Below are 22,265 nucleotides of genomic sequence, written 5' to 3'. Positions count from 1 at the left end.
CCACCAGCCTCCTCACCAGACCAATTATAGGATAATTGAGAGCAGGTTTAATATTTCTTCCCATCATGGCCACAAACCTTCAGTGGTGGTAACTTCCCAACACTTGTTTGCTAATAAAGCCTCTGATGCAGTGCAGGCTACTGGGTCTTTTGGGGATAATTTTACTTGCCTACTTCACAGGGGTGTTGAGAGGTATCATGATTGTGGTATGATTTAGATGGTGCCAGTCTGTACCATAAACAAGCACAAGTTGTCCCGGGGGTGGTCGGAAGTGCCTTGCTAGCCCTTTGTACCTCGGCAATGGACAGCAGATTAAAGCAGCAGGAGGAGCTCTCACCTTGCTAGCCAAGGAGGCTGGGGGAATCTATGGCAGGGGACAGGTGAGGAGGGGGAGCTGCACTCCCCACTTGATCAGCTGGGAATAAGAGCTAAAATGTGAAATGAGTTGAGCGGTGAGATGTAGGTATCAGTCCTACAATATGAGCGGGCCCCAGCATCTGCACAGAGTCCCACAGACTTCAGCAGGTCTCTGGTCAGATGCAGAGGTTTATTTGCATACCATGCATTGCAGAATCAGGGCCTTAGTCCAGTTGGTAGCCTCCTTATCACCAAACCTCCAGCCTGTTTTGGCAAATCTCAGCAGCGATACCTAGGACTGAAATGGCTGTAGAGACTGAATACACCTGAAAGCACCACCCTCCAAAACAGCCTTGAGGAGCAGTGGGGCAGGTTGCCCTGCCTGACCTACCTCAGGCAGTTCTATGGCCCATGCCCATAGAACCTGAGCACCCTCAGTCACTACTGTATTTATCTTTGCAACATCTCTGTGAGGCAGATCCACAGGAGCCAAAGTGAGTAACAAGAAGTGGGGAAGATGGAGATATGCCCCCTCTCTCCTTACAATAAAATCTGGCTTTAACTAGGACAATTTCACAATGACCAGAAGTACAATAAGCACATTGCAATGCATTGTGGAACATCCTGGGCACATCTCATCACATCCATGTACCTCAGTGGGACTCTAGGATGGGCAAAAGAGACACACCAGAGACTCCATCAGGTTTTACATTAATCCCAGTGCAGAACTTTGAGAGTTTTAGCCTGTGCTTCCTGAATACAAAGAGTGCAAACACAACCAATAACTGTACTGAGAGTAAAAAATTTTCATTTGAAAAATTGAATGGAAAATGGCCATTTTTCTCAACAAACAAATGTGCTGAAAATTTCCATCTCCTTTGAAATTTTCCAATTCGTGAAAAAACAAAACCTGAAAATCCCCAAATTTGGAGGGTAGAGGAGGGGTATTGTCAAACCAGCTCTACTCACTACATAACTTAGTATCTCAGTGCTATGAAGTAAGGAGCTTCCCCTTAACTGTATCATATTACATTGGATCACTCTATATAACAAGAATACTCTGCAAGTCACTACAGTATCATTATTGCAAAGTGCAATGTTTGGGACCTTACCTTAGCACTGTTTAAGAGGGGAATGTATGTAAGAGAAACAGCAGGAATCTTTGTAGATAGAAGAGGCTGTGATGTAGATGGGTTGTGAAAGAGGCAGGATTAACTTATGCAGCATTTCAGAACTCATGTCTGCCCGACATGTGGCAGAACATTCCGTGCCCGTATTGGCCTTACCAGCCATTTGCGGACGCACTGTGGACAGCTCACAACCTGATAGATGTTAAGGTCTTCTTCGAAAACGATGGACGAACATCATCTTTCTGCAAAAATAGCATTACGTGTCAGTAACCCTACTGAAAGTTAGAGTGAGCATGAACACTGAATTCTGTGTCAAGTTCCAGTACAAAATATGCTAGCTGCCTGCCACAGCACTGGCAGGCGAGATATGATACTCATTGTACCGGCAAAAATGTTGGCAACCACTAGAGAGCACCAGTTTCCTAATCAGAGCACAGCTATGATATTTAAGTTGCTAACTTAGCACCCCCACCAGAATGGGCCTGCTGCCAAGCTTGAGGGTGTAGAGATCGCTTGTGCAAAGATCTCTCACCAAGGAGGATGGCAAGCTTGATGAAGACAAGACTGGGCTGTGAGCCATACTTCCTGAACCTAGTTATTTTAATAATAATGCCTAGCTCTTATCTAGCACTTTTCATCAGTAGAGCTCAAAGCACTTTACAAAAGAGGTCAGTATCATCCCCATTTTACAGATGGGGAAACTGAGGCACAGGGAGATGGCAGCCCAGATCCTCAAAGGTATTTTAGGCACTCACTCCCATCAAAATGAAAGGAGGCTCTAAGTCCAAGTGACTTGCCCAATGTCACCCAGCAGGTCAATAATACAATCCAGGTTCCCTGACACCTAGTCCAATGCTCTATTCTATCCACTAGACCAGACCACACTTCCCAGACAGGTCAGCCTGCTAAACTAATCCACTGAGCAAAAGACAAGTTGCACAGGCCAATGACCAGGTTGGCTGGGAGTCACTAGTCAACACAGGGGTTTAGCATTGGGGGAACCTGCTGAGGACTCTCAAAATCAATTGACAGGCAAGGAGGATGTTTAAGAACCTTGTTCCATCAAAAAGAACAGGAGTACTTGTGGCACCTTAAAGACTAACAAATACTAAATACTAAATTTGTTAGTCTTTAAGGTGCCACAAGTACTCCTGTTCTTTTTGCAGATACAGACTAACACGGCTGCTACTCTGAAACTTGTTCCATCAAGGAAGTCACAAACAGTGGCCTTGGACTCAGGAGACCTGTGTTGATTTTCAACTCTTCCCCGGGCCTGCTGGGTGACCTTGGATGGGTCCTTGTAGCTTAGTTTACTCATCTGGAAGATAGGGATAATGCCACCAACCTCCTTTGTAAAGAGCTTTTGAGACCTACTGATAAAAAGTGTGATGAAAGAGCTAGGTGTAATTCCCAGTACTATTTTTCCCTTCTCCCTTTGGAATCAGACATACTGGACTTTCTCCATTTTAAAAATTGTTTTAATTGGAAAAATGTTCAGTAGGGCAAAACTAAGTAACCAAACAAAACATTTTAACAGTTCCACAGCATTTAGGGCTTCACAGATGTCACTTTACTTAACAGCAGGAAGTTACACTTGCAGTGAAATGCCAGTGCAGGCACAGCCAAGATGGCAAACAGTAACTGCAGTGTATCAAAATTTGCTCTAGAAAAGTACGGTGCAGAAAAAAGGAAACTGCAGAGATGGACTCCAGGCTGGAAAGCACTATGGGGCCTACTCCTATTTCTTTTGAGGTCCACAACCCAACGATTTCCAGCGACAGCAAGATCAGGCCCTTGCTCTTTGTTATGTCTGCAGCTAAGTGGAGTCAGTGATGTGGTCTGTCCCTATAGCATTTAATCTCCAGCACAGAGGAATGTAAGTTGAGCAACCAGGCTACTTGGGCAGCAAAGTATGTCAGCGAGTCAGTGGCGCGTGATCTGAGAAAAGCAGTCCCAACCACACTGAGGTACCAGGTGCAATTCAGGCTCTATATCATTTCCCCTCATTAAATGTCTTTTGCAGCAGCCTTAACTCAGTCATTAAGTTCCCATTTGGGCTGGAATCAAACAAGTAACTTATTTTGTTTGTGAAGTTTGCTGTACAAAACACGCTTAATCACTTCAGCCAGCAGAAGAGTGTTCCATATACTCATGAACTCCTGTTACCAAACACCAGGACTTCTGGGCCAATTTGCAGATGTGCTGAACCAGGGACAACTCCACTGAAGCCAATGGGAGCTGCAAATCTAAAGTACAACTCCTCTTTGGCAGCCCTTGTTCATCCAGTACCATCACAGGCTGGCAAAAGCAGGAGTGGTTTTTGCAAAGCCAGGTACAGATGTTAGGAACCAGATTCCAGCTTGTAACAGGTCCTCTGCCCACCACTCTTCCTGCAGCCCCCTGGCACCCCAATAAAACTCAGAGAGGCCTCTAGCTCTTCAGCACCTGTGGCTTTATTTACGCCAGGTTCTCCCACCACCAGTGATATACTATATACAGCTTGCAGGCCTTACACTCTCCTCTTCCACACAGTCTGCCCTCAGCCTGGAGACTGACCTTCCCCTGGCCATTCCCCCTTCTTCTGCCAGCCAGTCTTTATAGCCCCTGAACCCTCAGGCCCGCGGGTGCAGCCAATTCTAAAGGCCAGGCACCAGCCCCAATCTATTTCCCACCCACCACCAGGGCAGGGTAAGACTTAATTGAGCCTTCTACAACTCAGGCCAAAAAAAAAAAAAAATCAAATCCCACAGAAAACAGTTGATACTAAATGCTAAAAGTTGGTGCAGAATTCCCTGGCTTGGTAGGTTTGTGTTAAAACTACCACTCACTTCCAACCCCAGCTGAGCCTCTTTGCTTCTAGTACAAGTCAGACTAGTCAGTAAGGAGCTTAAAAACGTCACCAGTGTGAATAGGGCTAGAAGAGAGAAAAAAAACAGCCCCAGGGCCCAGCCAAACACCTTTGTCAGAACAGAGGACAGCATCGGAAATACAAGTTTACACATCACTCTTCCCTCCCACCTCCTTTGTACCTGCACTCCTTCACCTGAGAGTGCAGATGAATGAGTGAGAGTCCCAGGGGTGAAATACCAGCAGAACTGGTCTCTGTTGTAATTCCAGAAACTAGATCAAAATAAATCCTCCCTAGAGAACAAGAATGGAAGTGGGAAAGGCATAACACCCACACCACCTGCCATGGTGCCTTGTCACCTCTCAGCTTAAAATGGTACTAGAAGATGCTAAAATGATTTTGCGACAACTTAAACTGGCAATTATAGTCCAACCTGAAGCCCATCTACAAAGACCATTCCCCTCTAATGAAAGGCTGAGCTCACAAGTCTGAAAGCTGGTGATGGCTAAAGGAAAAACAGGAAACGGGAAAGATGACCTGCATTCCAAAATGAAGAATTTTTAACTGATGAAGCCAGGGCTGCTTCCCTTTGTACTATGCATCTAAGTAGCGGTAAACAGCTTTCCAGAACAGTGCAATCATAGATTAGTCCCCACAGAGCAGTGGTTCATTCATATAGAAACTGGGGACGTTTTCCCCCTAGGTTTATTTCCTGGCAGTGCAGCTTCCCCCACAAAGAGGATAGTTTTCTGCAATAAATACGCATTTGCTAACTATGTCACAATGAACTACTTACTTTTGAGACTGGTGTGGCTTCCCCTCCCTTTTAGCCTTGGTCCTGTGCACTGTTCTGATAGTTCAATCAGTGTGTAGGGCTTCAGTTCTCAAACAAGTAGCTACTAGATGGGTACTGGAAATGCTTACTGCTGGGTAAGCAGCAGCAGTGCCCTATTCAATGGGGATTTTTGCCCAATACAGTTGTTGCAGCTGTGGCTTTTCCGACCTTCATCTTTTCCCACCTCCTGAGTTCACTTTACCCGTTTCTAAAAGATTTTGTGCACTCAGTTTCCTCTCTACAGTTGCAGTAAAGAGGAGACAGAATATCACACTGCCACTGGAAAAAGTATCCGAACAATCAGAGTTTATTCAAGCTCAAAGGACTAGGATTTCTTGTACCTGCAGTTTTAAGGGATAGAAGGTTTATACGGTTTCCATGCACACACAAAAACGGTTATAGTGTGTAAGCCCCACAGTCCCAAGGAAACACAGTGTGGAGTTGAGCTACATGCTATGAAAGATCCCTTCAATGCTCATTTCTATTGTTCTATGCGTCACAGATCTTTCCTTGAAGAAATTTTTATTGGACACTTTTCTCTGTAACCCTTATCTTAGGTTACTTAGAACTCACAATGGCAGATGGTTTGCTTTAAAAGGTTAAAATTTTATTTATAGTTTAAAAAAAAATCAGTGAAATATAAAATAAAAATCCCATAAGAAGGTCAAGCGCTGCACTTTTAACTTTTCTCTTTTTCTGAAATTCATACTACCGACTTTTTGTGCTGACAAGGCATTCAATATTTACCAGATCATTTAGTTTTTCAAACCCATTGGGTTAAGTCAGCAAAAAGCATGAATACTTGAAATATTTTAATGATACCAAACCATGTATAAAAGTTTCTCCTGGAGGCTAATTTGCACTGTAACTGACAAAACCAACAAGCATCAACCTCCCCTTCCCCATCTTGAAAATGATGGGTTTTTTTAATGATTCGGGTCTCCTATAACTGGCACAAATGTCTTTTCCCTTGTCTCTCCCCATCACTGTGGAAATAACAATGTGCATAGTAGAGTCCTGGGGTGCCATTTTCTTCAGTTTAAAGAACATTCACCGTTACGTAGCAACGAGTTCAGTGCTTCAGCAATTTGCTGGACAGTTAACCTTCTCAAAATAAGAGACAAGCTATAGAAGCTCTTGAATTTGCACTTGATCAAGACTCCATTTCTGTCTCAAGTTTGGGAAACTCCATCTTCTGTTCAGGAACAATGCACTGTTTGCGTCATTCTGGCATCTAATGAAGGTGTCGCTATCACAGAACCATGCCCCTGCCCTTTTCATTGCTATATCAGTACAAAGGATTATTTTTCATTGGCAAGACCCAAACTAGCATCCATGTATCACCCATACAGGGTATTTTTAAACTGTTGTCCTCCTATTTCATTTAATACCCTAGAAGCGTCAACAGAAGATTACTGCAATTGCAGGAAACATTCCTCCCACATGACAGATCATTGCTACAGACATCAGATTAGGCATCTTCCCATGGTTACTTGCATATAAGATCAAACTTTTAATGTCTTTAGTACTTCAAGGTCCTTGTATTCTCCCTCACCTCTAAATGGGCTAGAGCGGAGGTTGGCCTTGTGCTTCAACTTGTGGTTCTTCTGAACTTGGCTGTGTCTCCGGTTCACCGGCCACAGGAGCAGATGAACCTTGGTGCTGATTTGGCTCTTCTGGTGCCACCGGCTCAAGGATGTCATTGAGCTTCTGGCCCACCAACACCGTCTCAATGTAGGGCTTAGCCATTTTGATGGCCTCATCATATGAGGGTGGCAACTCCATTGCATAGAGGCTGTAGGCTGGGGGAGACATGGTGCTCCTATCCATATCCCCAAATGGAAGTGGAAGTGGGGCGCTCTGGGGGTACTGGAAAGAGCTGTATGCTGAAAAGAGAAGGCACAATAGGGCTTGAACAAGTGAATAAAAGACATCTTTGTATAAAGATCTGACACTATTTTTCCAGTAAATTAGTGCATCTATAACTGTGGCATAGATGGAACCCACCCAGCCAGCAATCAGGAAAAAATGCTTCTGTTTAGACCCATCTAGTTATTACAATGAGGTGTGTGACATAATGGGTACATGCTGTAACCCAGACACCAGGAGACTTATTAGTTGGGCTTCTACCATTCTGGTTTTGTGCTATAGCTCCTGTAAGAAGCAGTTTGGCTGGAACGGACAGATGTGAGGTAGAACAAGATGGCGGGGCAAGAATGGATGTGTGAGGACATGCACAAGGCCAGCCCATCAGGAATTTATTTGAACCTTTAGAGCACTAAACCCCGGTTGCCTTCTGCCACTTGCTCACTGAGCCTCTCTCTGCCTCTGTTTCCCCATCTACAACATATGGGATGATAGTACCTCACAGGGCCTGAGGTGTTGTGAGGATTAGTTTGTGTCTGCTTTGAAGATGTGAAGTGCCAGGAGTATTGCACACCCAAGTGCTAGCATCTCCAGGATTAGAGCCTGAAGCACCCCTGAATAAAAGCCCCTGAAGAACACTCACAGGTCACCGTGCTGTGGGCGGTGCTATCACCATCAACGGCAATGACTGTCAAATCGTAGGGGCGTCTAGGGAAGGTTTGAACTGGGGGTCTCTTCTTCCGGCAGCAGAACTTCACACAGCTCGCTGTGATGCCACATAGCAGGAGCATGAACACAGTCAGTAGAATCAGCCTAGAAGATGCAGGGAGAGAGAAGCCCACTACTTTATTATTGATGCTTTTCCTCTTCCATGAATGGAAGAGATTTAACTCCTAAGGAGGCTCTTTTCAAGGTCTGGCTTACCTACTATATAGGAGTCTTTTTTTATTGGTGCTGGCTCCGTTTGTGTGTAAATGCCAGCATGAGAAAAGCCAGTCACAAAACAGTCAGCTTAATATCCCCAAGCTTTGGTGCTACTGATCACCTGTTAAACTCTTCCTGACTCAGGGATGGTGTTGGGTTAAAAAATACACAGGCCAGACTTTCAGCTAGTGTAAGTGAGCATGGCTCCACTGACTTTAACTGAATCCAGTGAGTCTGTTTATGTGCTTAAGGCAAAGTATGTAAGTCTTTGCAGGACCAGGGTCTATATTTATAAAGCACTGCAGAAGTTTTATAGTGCAGTGTGTATCTTTGTGGTGCCATCTCTATCTGCTGTATAACCTCATAATACACAATGCCTAAGTCAGTATTCTACAGAGTAAATGAGGGCAGTGCAAGAGTTTGGACTTCAAAAGGTGCTGTTTTCCCAGCATTCCCATCTGGACTTCTACACAAAACCAGATCTAGAACTCTGAACCACTTAAGTCCTCAAAATAGTGCATAAGTGAGATTTAATGGGGGCATAGGCATTTAATGGTGTATTGGCCCTCTACCCAGGGGTCAATTCCACCCAATATACCTAAAATCTAGATTTTGGTGCTTCTGGCTCCCCTCTCAAATTTAAATTCTGGAGTTTTTTCCATTCTTAAAAGTGTTCTTGAATGAGTTTAAGTGTTCTCATGAGCTAGTTAAGCAATAAGGCATGCCAGGCTGGGATTGGGTTGCAAGAAGAAAGAGACACAAGGTCAAAGATTTAAGTATTCTCATGGTACTTTGGAGGGAGCTGCTCCAGAACAGCTGACACACCAGAATTCCATGTTCTGATTCCTTCCCTCCCCCCAATACACACATAAGTCAGAAGAAGTGACCCCAACAGTATTGTTTCCCGCCTCTCCTCCAACCAATTTAAAGGTAATACTGACAGATCAAAAGCATGCCTCCAAAACAATTCCTTCTTAGCACTCCTAGATTACTAAAGATGACAATGTAAAAGTAACCAAAATTATACTGCAGGAGATGTTTAAATCCAAACAAACAGTTTTATTTTATTTTAATCAGAACATTTCTATTAGTATTAGGGTCACACAAACATATCCCTCACCCACAAAATCTGGAATTTGGAACCTACAATTGAATAGCTAAAATTCCATACCACAGGCTTTAGTACTCCATGGGAATCCCAATACCTTCCTTGACCCCGGGGATCTGAACCACAGTTTCCTGCACTCCCAGGACAACCCTTATGAAATTGCTGTTTTAACAAAGCCAGGTTTCTTTCTTGATCAGAAGTGAAGTTAGATTCTTCAGAACTAACCTCTGATCAGTGGCTATAAGTTCCTGGAGTTTCAAGCCATTTAAGATTACTTTAAAAAATAAAATGTAGAAAATTCAGAACACAGCAATGGCAGAACAGGAAGAAACTGATAGTCAGTGCTGGCTTTTACATTTCATAATATAAAAGCTTGCTGGAACTTCATAATAAAACATTGCACCAGAGTGAGCAGAATATGACCTCATCACCAACTAATCAGATCTTCCTAGCATTCCAAGAGCTATGAGGATAAACCTTCATGATTACTGTACACTGCTATAATAGTGTAGCAGTTCTGAACAGCAAACTATGATACATTAGTTTTACTGTTTATAAATGCTGACAGCTGCCTTCAAACCAGTCTTAAAGTGTCAATTAATTTTTGAAACAGTTCTGCATATCAACTCCCACTGAGAGGGTTTAGAATATTTGTAGAAGCCTAAATTAGTCCAAATGCTAAGCTGTAGTTAACACTGGCCAATTTGCACTGTAGTCCCTCATTAAGTTTTACAGCATACATCCTGACATGTACACTCTGTAGCTGCAAGCCAAGATGCATGTAGCCTGCAATACAATGGAGCGACTGAGCTGTCTATTACAATAGTGTTTGCCTATTTGTCTTCTCCCCTTTTTAAGTCATAAAATCAGCCAATAAAAAAAGGTTACCGATCAATGACAAGGAGTTCAGCAAGCCGTGTAAGAAAGAACATCATAATCCAACCATCTTCTCCCCCATAAAAGGGAAAGAGGGATAAGCTCACGGATAAGCAAAACCTGATGCAATGCCAAGAACTGACAAGTCCACTACACTGCACTGCTGATCCCTCTCCAAGCAAAGATTCAGCAAGCTGTCTGTTTAGAAGGGGTGCACAATGGCTTTGGATTCAAGCTGTAACATGTCAGAGTTATGGGGATGGAATACTCATCTAGGAACATGTCCCACGTTCTATGGAATTGATTACGTTTTCATCTAGCTAGTCTGGGTTGTATTCCTCTGGCACCTTTCATTTAGCCACAGGCAGACTTGGCTAAGTCCTCCTCTTTGATTCAGGATCAAAGAAGTGTGTCTTTATTCACCCATTCCCACTATTTATTTGTTTACATCATCTCCCAAACATCTTGTATGTTAAGTAAAATAAATCTGAACTTACCAGACATACCACAGGCTAGTCCAGTTAGAATTATTCCGAGCACACCTGGAAATGAAGGTGGATAACTAATCTCAGTCGTTACATTCAAATATTAAGTTTAGTAACAAAGCAACTAAATTTCACACTAATTGCAGAGTAGAAAAGGCAATTAACAATTTAAGAAAATGAAGCTAAAAACGAACTCTGTACTTTGTTTCATAAGATCACTGTAAATCATTTAACAGTACCTCTATTAAAGACAACTCAGATGCTGCAGTGCAAATTGTACAACAAACTCTTTATTCCTAGTGATATTTCCTAGTTTCTTGGATAGACAGCTATTTAGGCTAAGAAAATTAGCCAAGTCACAACTCCCTTAGATGCATCTGAAAATTCCAGCCTAAGGCAGCTTTTTCATCCTAAATTATTCGTATAGTACTTTTGCCATGGCTGTAATACAAACAAAAGTGCTGTAATGGGAGCTGCCCATAAATATAAAAGATGACATCACTTCTCCAATAGCCAAATTGCCAGAGAGGCAGAAAAACAGTATTGCATTTAGCAAGTTGTATGCATTTAGTATACAGAAAACCAATTTATGCATCCAGCCAATAGGCTGTATTCACTCTTTTGTGCCATTTTAACATAGTAGATATAATCAGAATATGAAGATTGAAGGGAGTTACTCAAAAGTTAGCTGATTTTTGAGAGTGAAGATGTTGGAGGCTGCACTTATTTTTACTACAAACAGGAGCTCAATCCACACCCGGAGAGGAAAAGACGGCAAAACGGCATTTCGAAGAACAGTCAAGTATGAATGAAAGGATCTTTCACCCCAACCTCCTGAGTAGGTAGGATTGAAAGGAAAAGAAAAGATGAGCTGAACTGGCTTAATCAAATTCGTGGGTTGTTCTCCTAGGCAGAGGCTTTCCACAGAGAAAAAATAAGCAGCAAAAGTCCAAGCAGCCGCCTAAATATGTCAGTAAAGAATTCCACTGTGCCACATGATGATTAAAACAGCGTCAGAACTACCCTTTGCCATAGCGAGAGAGCTTTTACTTACTGGTCGGGGCTATCGCAGTTACCCTGGGAAGAGCAGAGCGCTGCCTGGGGAAGGAAGGAATCAGCATCAGATACAAACCCCGAGCGTGCATGGAAGCAGATAGCCAAAGGCAGAGAGTCCCGAGTCTCAGAGGCCCTTGCTTGGCTAGCTGCATAAAGGTTTGTCGTTCAATGTATAACCTCAGCCTCCCAGCGCGTTTGCAAGTTAAACCCATCACATTGGAAATAACCGTGCAAGCACAATCAAATATCCCCGCCGCGCTCAAAGCCCTCAGAGGGGTCCCGCCATGAGCTCTGTGGCTTAAGGCCGTCTCCAGAGAAGGGAATTTAATCAATAAATAATAGCGCTTCCACGTGAAGAAGCGGCCGCTGGTGATAACAAAACACCACTGCCGAGCAGCCGAGGGAGAAGGTGCAGGAAAGGGGCATCATATGCAATGTACGTGCCTAGCTAAGCTGGCTGCTCAGGGGGGCCACAGGAAAGTTTCTTTAGGCTGGGGCTTGTCTGCGAGAACCTTTCCTCGCGAGGCGAGCCCGCAGAAAGCAGCCGGAGCGAACGCACGTGCTCCTGCCTGCGAACAAAGAGCTCCACCGACCCACCTGCAACAGCAGTAAGCTCCAGCCCGTGCACAGCCGATGCACCTTGCCAGCCATGCTCCAAAGCAGCCGGGGGAGAAGAATCGGGTCCCCTACGTCCAGAAACGCCTCCAACAACCCTGCAGAGATCAGGTCTTGCAAAGCCAGAGGAGCCCTCCTGGGATTGTACCGAGCTCTGCAATCCTCCCTAAGGAACAGGCAGAGCTACAGGCTGGCTAGCTTGTCGCTTCTGAGCAATATTTATCATCCTCCCTCCTCCGACTGCGGCTCAGATTCCTCTGAAGCCCCGCCCACCTGAGAGGGAGGCCCGCCTCTCCTTTTGCTGGCCTGGTTCATTGCAGCAGGAGGGGGCTGGCACTGAGATGGATCAGAGGGGGATGCGCGTACACGCAGCCGGAGGAGCGATGCCACACGGCTCTGACTACGGAGGATCCCGTGCTCGCTGCGAAAACCACCACCCAGACCAGTTCACAAAGGGACAGCAGCATCCTCCAGCGCGTTTGGCACAGCCCTCCTAGGGAGGGTGCTCGGAGCTGGCACCTGCGACTCGGGCCCCAGGTTAAGGACTAGCAGCCTCTCCCATTCCCCCAAAAACCTGTCTAGTCTCCACCTTTAAACACCTAATGGCATCCTTGCCAAGGAATACATGTTACTTGTTCATTTCTCATGAGCCAAGCCTGAGCCGCTCCCCCCATGACATCATCTGCCTTACAAAACTGGGGCAATCACTGGAAGAATGGAGAAGCAAGGGGGGCTAAGTAACCACTGCCAGCTGCAGTCAGACCCCATCAGTGCGTGGCCTGTATGATTCGGCTGCTGACAGCATGCGTATAGCTGCCCCCGTCTCAATTCTAGTGGTTTGTTTTACTAGAGCACTGTAGGAACGGACCCCCTTCTTTACAGCAGCCTTCTGTCACAATGACTTTTAAAGGCTTTCCACAGTTCCCAGTTTTACTGAGCAGTTAAAGACCCACCTACAATACACAACTGATTTTTGCCGATCCCCTGGTTAGTCACTGCTGGGAGGCTACCCTGTGTGTTATGAAGCACCATCTACTGTGCTGCACCCCTTGGTGAACTTTATATGTCTTTCCCCTCTAGAAATTTCACAGATGAATCACTAGAGTTGGGAGATGGGGTCTGGGCAGTGCACAATGACATATGGGATAAGAACATAAGAGTGTCCATACTAGGTCAGACCAAAGGTCCATCTAGCTCAGTATCCTGTCTTCCGACAGTGGCCAATGCCAGGTGCCCTAGAGAGAATGAACAGAACAGGTAACCATCAAGTGATCCATTTGGTGTGGCCCATTCCCAGCTTTTGGCAAACAGAGACTAAACAGAGGATCACGCAGGGAATGGCACTTTCAGGGAATACACTGTAGTTCTGAACAGGATTGTGTTGCTAATTATGCCAAATACTACACAGTGCTTTCTTTGCACAGAGTGCATTAAAATGCACACTAATAAGAATAGTCTGTGCTTATGTTTTGTCACAGGAAAATTCAGGCAGGATATTGGGGAGAGTAGTGAAAGAAATGTGAAAATTTAAAGTGAAAAAAGCCTGGAGAATGGAGGAGGTTTTTGCTTTTTGTTTCAAATATTCAAAATTGGTCCACCTTTTGGGAAAAAAAGATTGGAAATATCAATTTTTCATTTCAAAATTGGAGAGAAAAAAGAGCCTGTTATTCACTCAGAATTGCCCTGTTTTGAGGAATAACAACAATGCGGTGTTGTTGCAGAAATGTCATGAACATTAAATTTCTAGATCACAAATGGCCCAAAAAATGAGGTGCAGATACATTTTTGCTTGAAATGTCACAGAAAAAAATGTAATCACCTTCACAAGGTTCCAGTGATCGCATCTGTATGTAAATAAAGACCTTTTTCTTAACGGTCCCTGCTGTGGTTCTCTTCTCTGCAGCCTGGACATGGATTGATTTCAGTGGGACTGCTCTCAGTAAGTAAAGTTAAAAATGTGCATAAGTCTTTGCAGGATAGGGTCCTTACCATGAGCATAGAACTTCCACTGACATCAAGAGAACAGAATATGCAGAAGAGATCTGTAATGCAGATAAAAGATCCGCACAGTGAATCAGGGAGGATTTTCTTGCCCTTAAAGTATAAGGAAATATGGAGTTCAGTCACCTTTAAAGAACGGCATCCTGGAGCCTGCAACAAGACTCAGATATGTGACTAAAAGGACAATACTAGGTAGTAGGAGAGGTAATTGGAAACATGTGATAATGATGATATATGGCTGGGAAAATGAGGAAAAGGAAAAGATGATTAGAGCTGAAGAGCTGAGGAGTTTATTAGTTAAATCAAGTGAATGGTGCAGTGGAAAAACAAACATTGGTGATGAGTCCTGGGAAAAGTGTGCTGAAGATATGGTGGAAGGAGAGATGGAACTGATAAAAGTTATGACTGTGTGGAATAAAATTTAGATCTGTCTGGAGGAGACAACATTTTAAGACCTGCACAAAATTCCCTGAAGAGGCAGCTCAGGTGCCTGCCTGCTTCTCAGAAGCATGTATCTGAGGGCTAGTCTACATTAGAAATGCTCCAGCAGTTGCGCCGCTGCAGCACGTCTGGTGAAGACGCTGTATGCCGACGGACGAGAACTCCAATAAAACCACCTCCACGAGAGGCGGCCGGTAATGATGTTGGCGAGAGAAGCTTTCCTGCCAACATAGCATTGTCCACACGAGCGCTGAGGTCAGTGTAACTTACGTTGCTCAGGGGGGTGGCTTATTCACACCTGAAAGACATAACTTATACCAACTTATACTAACATAAGTGGATGCACTACAACAAATGAGATTCTTCCCGACACTTTAACATAACATGAGACTGATATGTTTGGACTCAGGCTTGATGGAAGTTTGGAAGTATGAGTGGATTTCAGAAACATTATGGCATCCATAGGGAGAATAGTTTGGAGGTGCCAAGATCTTAGGTTCCACCCTTAGAATGGAAACATTTGGTAGAGTTATTCTGTAAGCCTCATGAACTGAAAGTGCTTTGTGGATCATGGCTGGGATGTGTCATTAACTGAGACATTTACCTACAGGGACACCAGGGTCATGAGATTGTTGCTCATGCAGGAAGTGCTGCATTCACTAAGTGTTGAGTAACCTCTCAAAAGTCAGTGGCTATGCAGAATATATCTAAGTGACATAGATATGAAATTTGGGCTTACTCTATGTGTCCTCACACTTCACCATCATCACTAAAAATAGCAAGCTAGATGTTGCTCTCCAAGAATGAAAGAGTCAAACAGGATCTAGATTTCTATTAAAATGAGAGTGGGGCCTGAGGCTGGAAGTTCACGTCCAAACTTCCCCAAAAGTACAAGGAGGCTTGGATCTGGTGACCCTGTTTGGATCCATCTTACAAAGATGCATCTGAACTTTTGAAGTTCAGATCCAGATCTGGATCCAGATCCAAACTTCTCCAATGCTTGTAGAGGGAAGAAGTTTAGGGTCCAAAGAGATTTAGAAACAGTGATCCAAGTCAGGACCATATCTAACAAATAGGAGAGAAGTCTTTTGCATATTCCACCTCTTCACCCATCCACATCTCAGTCCTACCCTTACTCACATGAGTAGTTCCACTGACTTTATAAATGTTGGACCTGATGCTGGTCTGATTTGCACTGGAGTAAATCAGGAGTAACTCTATTGAAGTCAGTGGAAACCAGATGAAAGTCAAACCCAGTTACTTAATTCGGTCTGCTCACATGAGTAAGGGCTACAAGATCGGACTCATGATAGTGATTTAAATAGAGGTACTTGATCCAGCAAAATGTAAAAGCTGTGGCAAGAGAGAACACATCCACATTTGTTACAGGTAGATTCCAATCTCTGATTTCATCATGTACAGGGAGATCTGTTCTGCTTAAGGTACTTTGCATTGTTGGACTGATGTGAAGTACCCAGAATTTAAAATATTCCCAGGAACATTGTTGTATATGCAATAATGTGTTTCCTGTTCAAGAAACAATTCCACAGATGTGAAGTTTAATCTGTGAGCTTTAAGCTTCTGCTGAAGTGTCACGTGAATGAATGCCTGAGGGCAATGGGCTATACCTGGAGTTATTTAGGGCATTTAGCAGAAAAAGTTGGGGTGGGAGCAGAGCTCTGATAGTATGAATTTAAAGATAATATATTTTCTTCACATCCACTCCCCAAGCTCTCTCTCTCTCTAGAAAAACAGCCCCACCTACATTAGTGGCATAGGGCGTGATCTTGTGAGGTGCAAAGTGCCTTCAGTCTCCATGGAAGCCAATGGGAGTAGAAGGTGTGCGATACCTTCAGGAGTGGAAGATGCTCAGCACCAGACAGGATCAGATGCATAACAAACCAAGCCCATAAATAAACCTGCCTTTTCTGATTACTTAGGTTCTAACTCATCAGGACATGTTTCCTTCAAATTAATTATTGTTCATCTGAGTCAGATCTCTTTGAAACATCTGATGTGACAGATACATGTGGCAAGCCCATGAGTCAATAAATACATTCAACTGATAAACAATGGTGCTTTTTATAGCATTTTTTTTTCTGAGGATCTCAAAGTACTTGATAAACATGAAGCTTCACAGTGCCTCCAGAGAGGAAAGTAAGGGTTATTCTACCCATTTACAAAATGGGTAAAACTGAGGCACAAAAGTAAAGTGACTTGTCCAAGGTCACAGAGCCAAGACTAGAACCCTTATTCTTAGTTCTCTGCTCCAGTCACAAGGCTGACTATCCAGGGATTGAGAAGAGATTAGTTACTAATTTTCTCACTATGTCTTCTAGTCATAGTCTTTCCCCCTAACCCCTGGGTCTTTTGTCTTTTGCATATTAGTATTATTTGTGCTAGTTGTGCCAGAGGCTCCTGTAAGAACTGGATTCCTATGACACTAGCTACTGTACAAACACACAATGTGATCCAGTCCCTGCCTGGAAGAACTGACATTCACAAATATGTTACATGTTTTGTATCCTTCCTAAAAAAAAAAATCTAAACAAAGAAACTCAAATTAATTTCAAAACCCTCCTGCTGCTGATGGAACACTGGGAACTTTAGAAAAACATTCCATATGGAAGTATATTATGCTTGTTATAATTTGGATTTATTATCCCCTTTTTCATTCATTGATGTGAATCAGGAGTAATTCCATTGAAATCAAGAGAGATATTGTAGGGAAGGTGAGACCAGAATCAGGAGCAGTGCTCACAAAGTCACTTGCTCTGGTTGCTTAAGCGAAAGTTTTTGATGCATGCTGTCATCATCAGGATTGTCACATTCCCAGAAACCATTGCAATGCCACAGACCAGGGTAGCGAATGAGTCTGTGGCAGATGAAGGGGTGAGAAGCAAATTCCCTGTTTGCATGCCAATGTCCTGAGTTACAAAAATGAAGGAAAGGGAAATATGTGAGAATAATTGGGAAATAACACAGTTCAGGCCTGGTGTCAGCAGGTGCCTCCTCATTAACTTGCACCTGCTCATACCAATTCTGAATTAGTCATGCAAAGCTTACCATGGGCTGACATTTAGTCATGAAGGGGCCCTTTCGCATCTGTACAGGGATATAGGAGAGAGAAAGGACTCACTCTCCCCACCTTGCACAGGGCACTGTAAGGCTATCTGTGTGGCGGCTCCAGGTCTGCAACTGGAAGGGATGAGGCAGGGAATAGACCAAGCTATGGCGCTGCCTACATTGATGTTTGGCTACACCTGAGCAAAAAGTACCACAGATTATTCTCCCCCTCCCCCAACCAGGGAACCTCACCTGGAATAGTGCCATGCTGAGTCCTACCACTGGTCCACTGTCCTCCTGCTCAGAGCTTCTCATGGAGCACTTGTCTACATGCCATCCCCTAATACGGCTGCTTGCAAAGGAGCACAGGGGTGGGAGCCAGGAATCCTGAGTTCTAGTCCTGACTCTGATAGGCTAGGTCACTAGGGGTGAGTTACTTCCCATCTTTGTGCTTCTGTAAAATGGGGGAAACGAGCCAAATCCTGGCAGGTGCTGACCCTCTGAAATTCCACAGTGAAAAGTATCAATAAATAAAATAAAAATAATAATATTGGTGCAAACTAACAAAAGCATAATATATAGGGTCAGCTCCCCAGCTAGTGTAGAGCCATTGAAGTTAATAGAGCAGAGCTGATATACAGCAGCTAATCTGACTCTAAAAGTTTAAAATGTCCCTTTACCAGCAGAGGGATCAACCTTTACACCAGTGGTTCTCAAACTTTTGTACTGGTGACCCCTTTCACATATCAAGCCTCTGAGTGGGACCCCCCTTATAAATTCAAAACACTTTTTAATATATTTAACACCATTATAAATGCTGGAGGCAAAGCAGGGTGGAGGCTGACAGCTCGTGACCCCCCCATGTCTGTGTCAGAAACCCTAATGGTAAAGTAATTTTCGCATGTACCAATTTAAGGTCTTCACACCATACTCCTGCAGTGAAGAATCAAGGCACTTTCTTTTGCATTTGGTTTTCAGTTTCCAGCAATGGCCACTTGTGTTGGGCTCTGTACAGTCCGAGTGCACCATAAATAAAAGTCTGGTAATATAGTGCAAAAGGCAGAGATGGGTATGGTGTGAACACAACCTGGACAGCCCATCATCCTTGAGTTATAATTCTATCTTTGTCAGGCAGGGTTTATCTACTTGGGGACACTCAGAAAATTAATCTGAATTAACAAGTGTGTGAATTTAAAGTAGATTAGTTAAACCCTTGTAAATTGTGTGGATGTAATTCAGGTTATCTGTGAATTAAATTAAACTGAATTAAGATTACTTTAATTCTGAATGAAAGTGTCCACACAGGGGTTTAATGCAGTTTAATTTATCCACTACTGCCCACTTTAGTTAATTCAGATTAATTTTGCTGAGTGTCCCCATATAGATAAACCCTCAGTCCCTCTGGCACTGTCTACACTTAAAATGCTACAATGGCACAGCTATATTCACTATAGGGTCGGGAGAACCTTTTCTGTGGCTGTAGTTAAGCCATCTCTCTGAGAGATATTTGCTAGATTGACAGAAGAATTCTTCTTTTGACCTAGCGCTGTCTACTCTGGGGTTAGGTTGGCATAGCTACATCTATCACACTCCTGAGAGACGTAGCTATGCCAATGTAAGTTTTCAGAATAGACCAGCCCTCTGTGCCTTTGGCCAAATGGTTTATTCTCTCTATGCTCTACTTCCCCATCTGTAAAATGGAGTGACTACTATTTACTGCAGGGATGTGAGAATTAATTATAGTGTTTATAAGTCAGTGTGTCAGTGATAAATAGTGGCAGTATTATTGCTTCCTGGACCTGGTGTTGCGTGACAGTAAGGAGAAAATGTTTTTAAGAAGTAACAGATCAAGTATATTCACACAGAGTGCAGTAGTAACAGGACTTTACTGAGTTTTGCATTATTTTGAGACCATATTAATATTTGCAGAGGTTAGAAATAGGCCTACCCCATACACCTTGGTTTGGACACCATGGTATTTGGACCTGGATTTGGATCTGATTCAGAATTTTGCAACCCCAGATCATTTCTAGGTTTTGCATCTTTTAGGCCTGTTTCTGCTCCTGTGGAAGTCAATGGCAAAACGGATTTCAATGTGTGGCTGAGAATTGGGCTCTGCTGAAACTAAGTGGAACATAAAGTGCTTCTCATGGGGCCCAATCTCCTTGGTAAATTCTGACAATTTGAGTGGTTATTCTATGGATAGCTGCTGTCACAACTGTGGAACATTCCTATAGGATTTAACAGATTGCTAATCTTTCTATAGATTTTTTTTTAACCAGTCTACAGGCTTTGATAACTGGGATGTCTGGGGGAAAAGGTGTAAATCTTATGCCGGGCCTGCCCATATCCAAAGCGGGTCTCCTATGTGAACAATGTTGGTAAAGAAAGCCAGTAGGCCAGATCCATAACTTAGGGATAAGGATTAGTTCTAAGGGCAGTGTTCGTTGGGCATGGGCACTATGGTTTAAAAGTCACGTAGAAAGGATTTCATTCTCTGTTAAACTCCATAAGTTTTCAGAATAATTTTTATAGACCTTTGAGTAATTGAGTAATAGAATCCTACAGGTTTTATTGCTGTTACATAGGAATTTTCCATGAGGACCAGGACACACACCCTAGGGCATTGGAGGAGGAGTTAGAAACTTATCTTATCTATTGTAATGTCCCACTATCTAACCTCTCAAGCCAAAAGTTCACAATGACTTTGGTCCATTGTCTTGTCTAGCATTTCCCATGTCTGTCAGCAGTCACATGTCCAAAAGTCCATGAATGTGACCATCAAGTACCTGTGCACCCTCAGGCACTCAAGTAGTTAACTTTATGTCACCACATGGAGTTAGAATAACAATGGACAGTGTTCAGAAGGGACTTTTCAAAAGGCTGATCTCTCTGGGAGCACATTGTTGTGCAATTTCAGGGTGTAAAGCAAGCCATTTGGGTGATAAGGCAGGAGTCATAAATTCTTTTTAAAGCCTGCTGGTTTGAAAATTTACATATTTACCCTTTACTGTTAAGAGACATTACCTTACCTTTGTTCACATCTTGTATTCTTTCCTCAGGGACATGCTAGAAGAATACAAGCCCCTACAGAGGAAATGGAGTATCATCACCTTAGATTAAATACAAATATCCTGTTTTATGCTGAGTGTACTGAGGAGGCTAAGGGGTCAGGAATAGACTAGTGAAGAGATCTTCTGCCTCTGATACAAGCAGCAGGGCAAGATTTTTAGCAAGCACTCAGAAGAACACAAGACCCAGGGCCTAGCTTCCACACCAAACATCCAAAGAGATTAGTGATGTACGCTACAGCCTGCAGCAAGAGCTAGTCAAAGGAGCATGTGCTGCTTTTCAAAAGGAAGGTAAACTGTGCCCAGTTGTTTGTCATCCCATCTCACTCAGTGATGTTCTGTTTTGTGCTGATCTAGTGGCTCAGGTCCCAGTTAGGATCCCTCAGACTCTACTCCACACCTCTTCCATGCCCCTCAGTCATGTTAAGATGTGGTTCTGCTTAGCCCAGGTCTGCACTACACTTACTTTGGTATAACTGCATCGCTCAGGGGTGTTAAAAATCCACCCCCCTGAGTGACAGTTATATCGACCTTAACCCCTGTGTAGAATGACAGGAGGAAAAAGCAGTACAACATTATTTTTGTCACTAAACTCAGCAGATCTGTCTCTGAATCCTGACAGGGAGCAGATCTATTAAGTAGGAAGATGCATTTTTTACTAAATCGCTCTAGGACCACTCTTTAAGGCTGGCATGTTCAAATAAAGAAGTAAAGCTATTAATAGCCCAATAAAGACAACTGCTAAGGTAAATACCTCAGGAGATCAGCATCTTACTAACTGCAGACATGCATTATGAAAAATCTTAACAGGGATGCTATCAACATAAAGCTAATAAAAAGATTCCTCACCTATGTTACTAAAAACACCAGACATTTGTATTAAAACTGAAACAGTTTTAAGAATCTGATTTATTGTTCACTCTATGTTGCTTGTTTAAGACCCAGCACTGCCAGTAGGATGTTGCTTTAGGCACATGAGTAGTCCCAATAACAAAGCATGTGTGTCAATGTTGGCAGGATTTGGGCCTTGATTTTTGCTCTTCAAAATAAGCCTAGACAAAGAAACCAACCTAGTCAAGCCCACTGTTGCTTCTACTCACTTTCTGATTGTCATGTGCTAGCAAGAGAGACAAGGTGGGTGAGGTGTTTTTTATTGGATTAGCTTCTGTTGATGAAAGAGAAAAGCTTTTGAGCTGCACGGAGCACTCTCAGGTGTGGGAAAGGTACTCCAAGTGTCACAGCTAAATGCAAGATGGAACAGATTGTTTAGCATAAATAGTTAGCACATATTCTAAGGGGCCATTCAAGGAGAAGTAGCCTGTTAACACCTCAGCAGTCATAGAACAAAAAAAGGGGGGTTAGTGGGTTACAGATTGTTGTAATAAGCCATAAATCTAGTGTTTAGCAAAGTTATGAATTTAAGCGCCCAGGCTTGTCTTTTGAAGGTGTACACAGTTCCTTTGAGGATGAGGACTGAGAGGTCAGCTATGCAGTGATTGTTCTGTGAACAGTGTTCGGCCACAAGTGATATGGTGTTTTTGTCCTTTTTCATTTTTCGTGTGAGTTCATTCCAGAGTGCAATGATT

At 43.3% G+C, this 22,265-nt stretch overlaps 1 protein-coding gene across 1 annotated transcript; it reads right to left on the bottom strand.

The window, feature by feature from the left end:
* Nucleotides 1–5,175: 5,175 nt before the first annotated feature.
* TMEM52 (transmembrane protein 52) lies at nucleotides 5,176–12,338 on the bottom strand. Its single transcript, XM_044995876.1, has 5 exons — nucleotides 12,083–12,338; nucleotides 11,484–11,527; nucleotides 10,442–10,486; nucleotides 7,680–7,849; nucleotides 5,176–7,056 (listed from the first exon to the last, which is right to left on the bottom strand). The coding sequence occupies exons 1-5, from the start codon at nucleotides 12,134–12,136 to the stop codon at nucleotides 6,737–6,739; spliced, it is 633 nt and encodes a 210-aa protein (XP_044851811.1). The 5' UTR covers nucleotides 12,137–12,338; the 3' UTR covers nucleotides 5,176–6,736.
* Nucleotides 12,339–22,265: the final 9,927 nt, after the last annotated feature.

This window comes from Mauremys mutica, chromosome 21, assembly GCF_020497125.1.
Source record: "Mauremys mutica isolate MM-2020 ecotype Southern chromosome 21, ASM2049712v1, whole genome shotgun sequence".
In the NCBI taxonomy this organism is placed as follows: Eukaryota; Metazoa; Chordata; order Testudines; family Geoemydidae; genus Mauremys; species Mauremys mutica.
Note: the sequence above shows the minus strand (reverse complement) of the source record. Positions and strands in the feature narration are given on the sequence as shown.

Coding starts and splice junctions, on each gene's coding strand:
- TMEM52 (XM_044995876.1), bottom strand. CDS start 12,136: ATGGCTGGCAAGGTGCATCGGCTGTGCACGGGCTGGAGCTTACTGCTG. Junction 10,487..11,483: donor AACTGCGATAGCCCCGACCA/GTAAGTAAAAGC, acceptor CTTCATTTCCAG/GTGTGCTCGGAATAATTCTA. Junction 7,850..10,441: donor ACTAGCCTGTGGTATGTCTG/GTAAGTTCAGAT, acceptor TGCATCTTCTAG/GCTGATTCTACTGACTGTGT.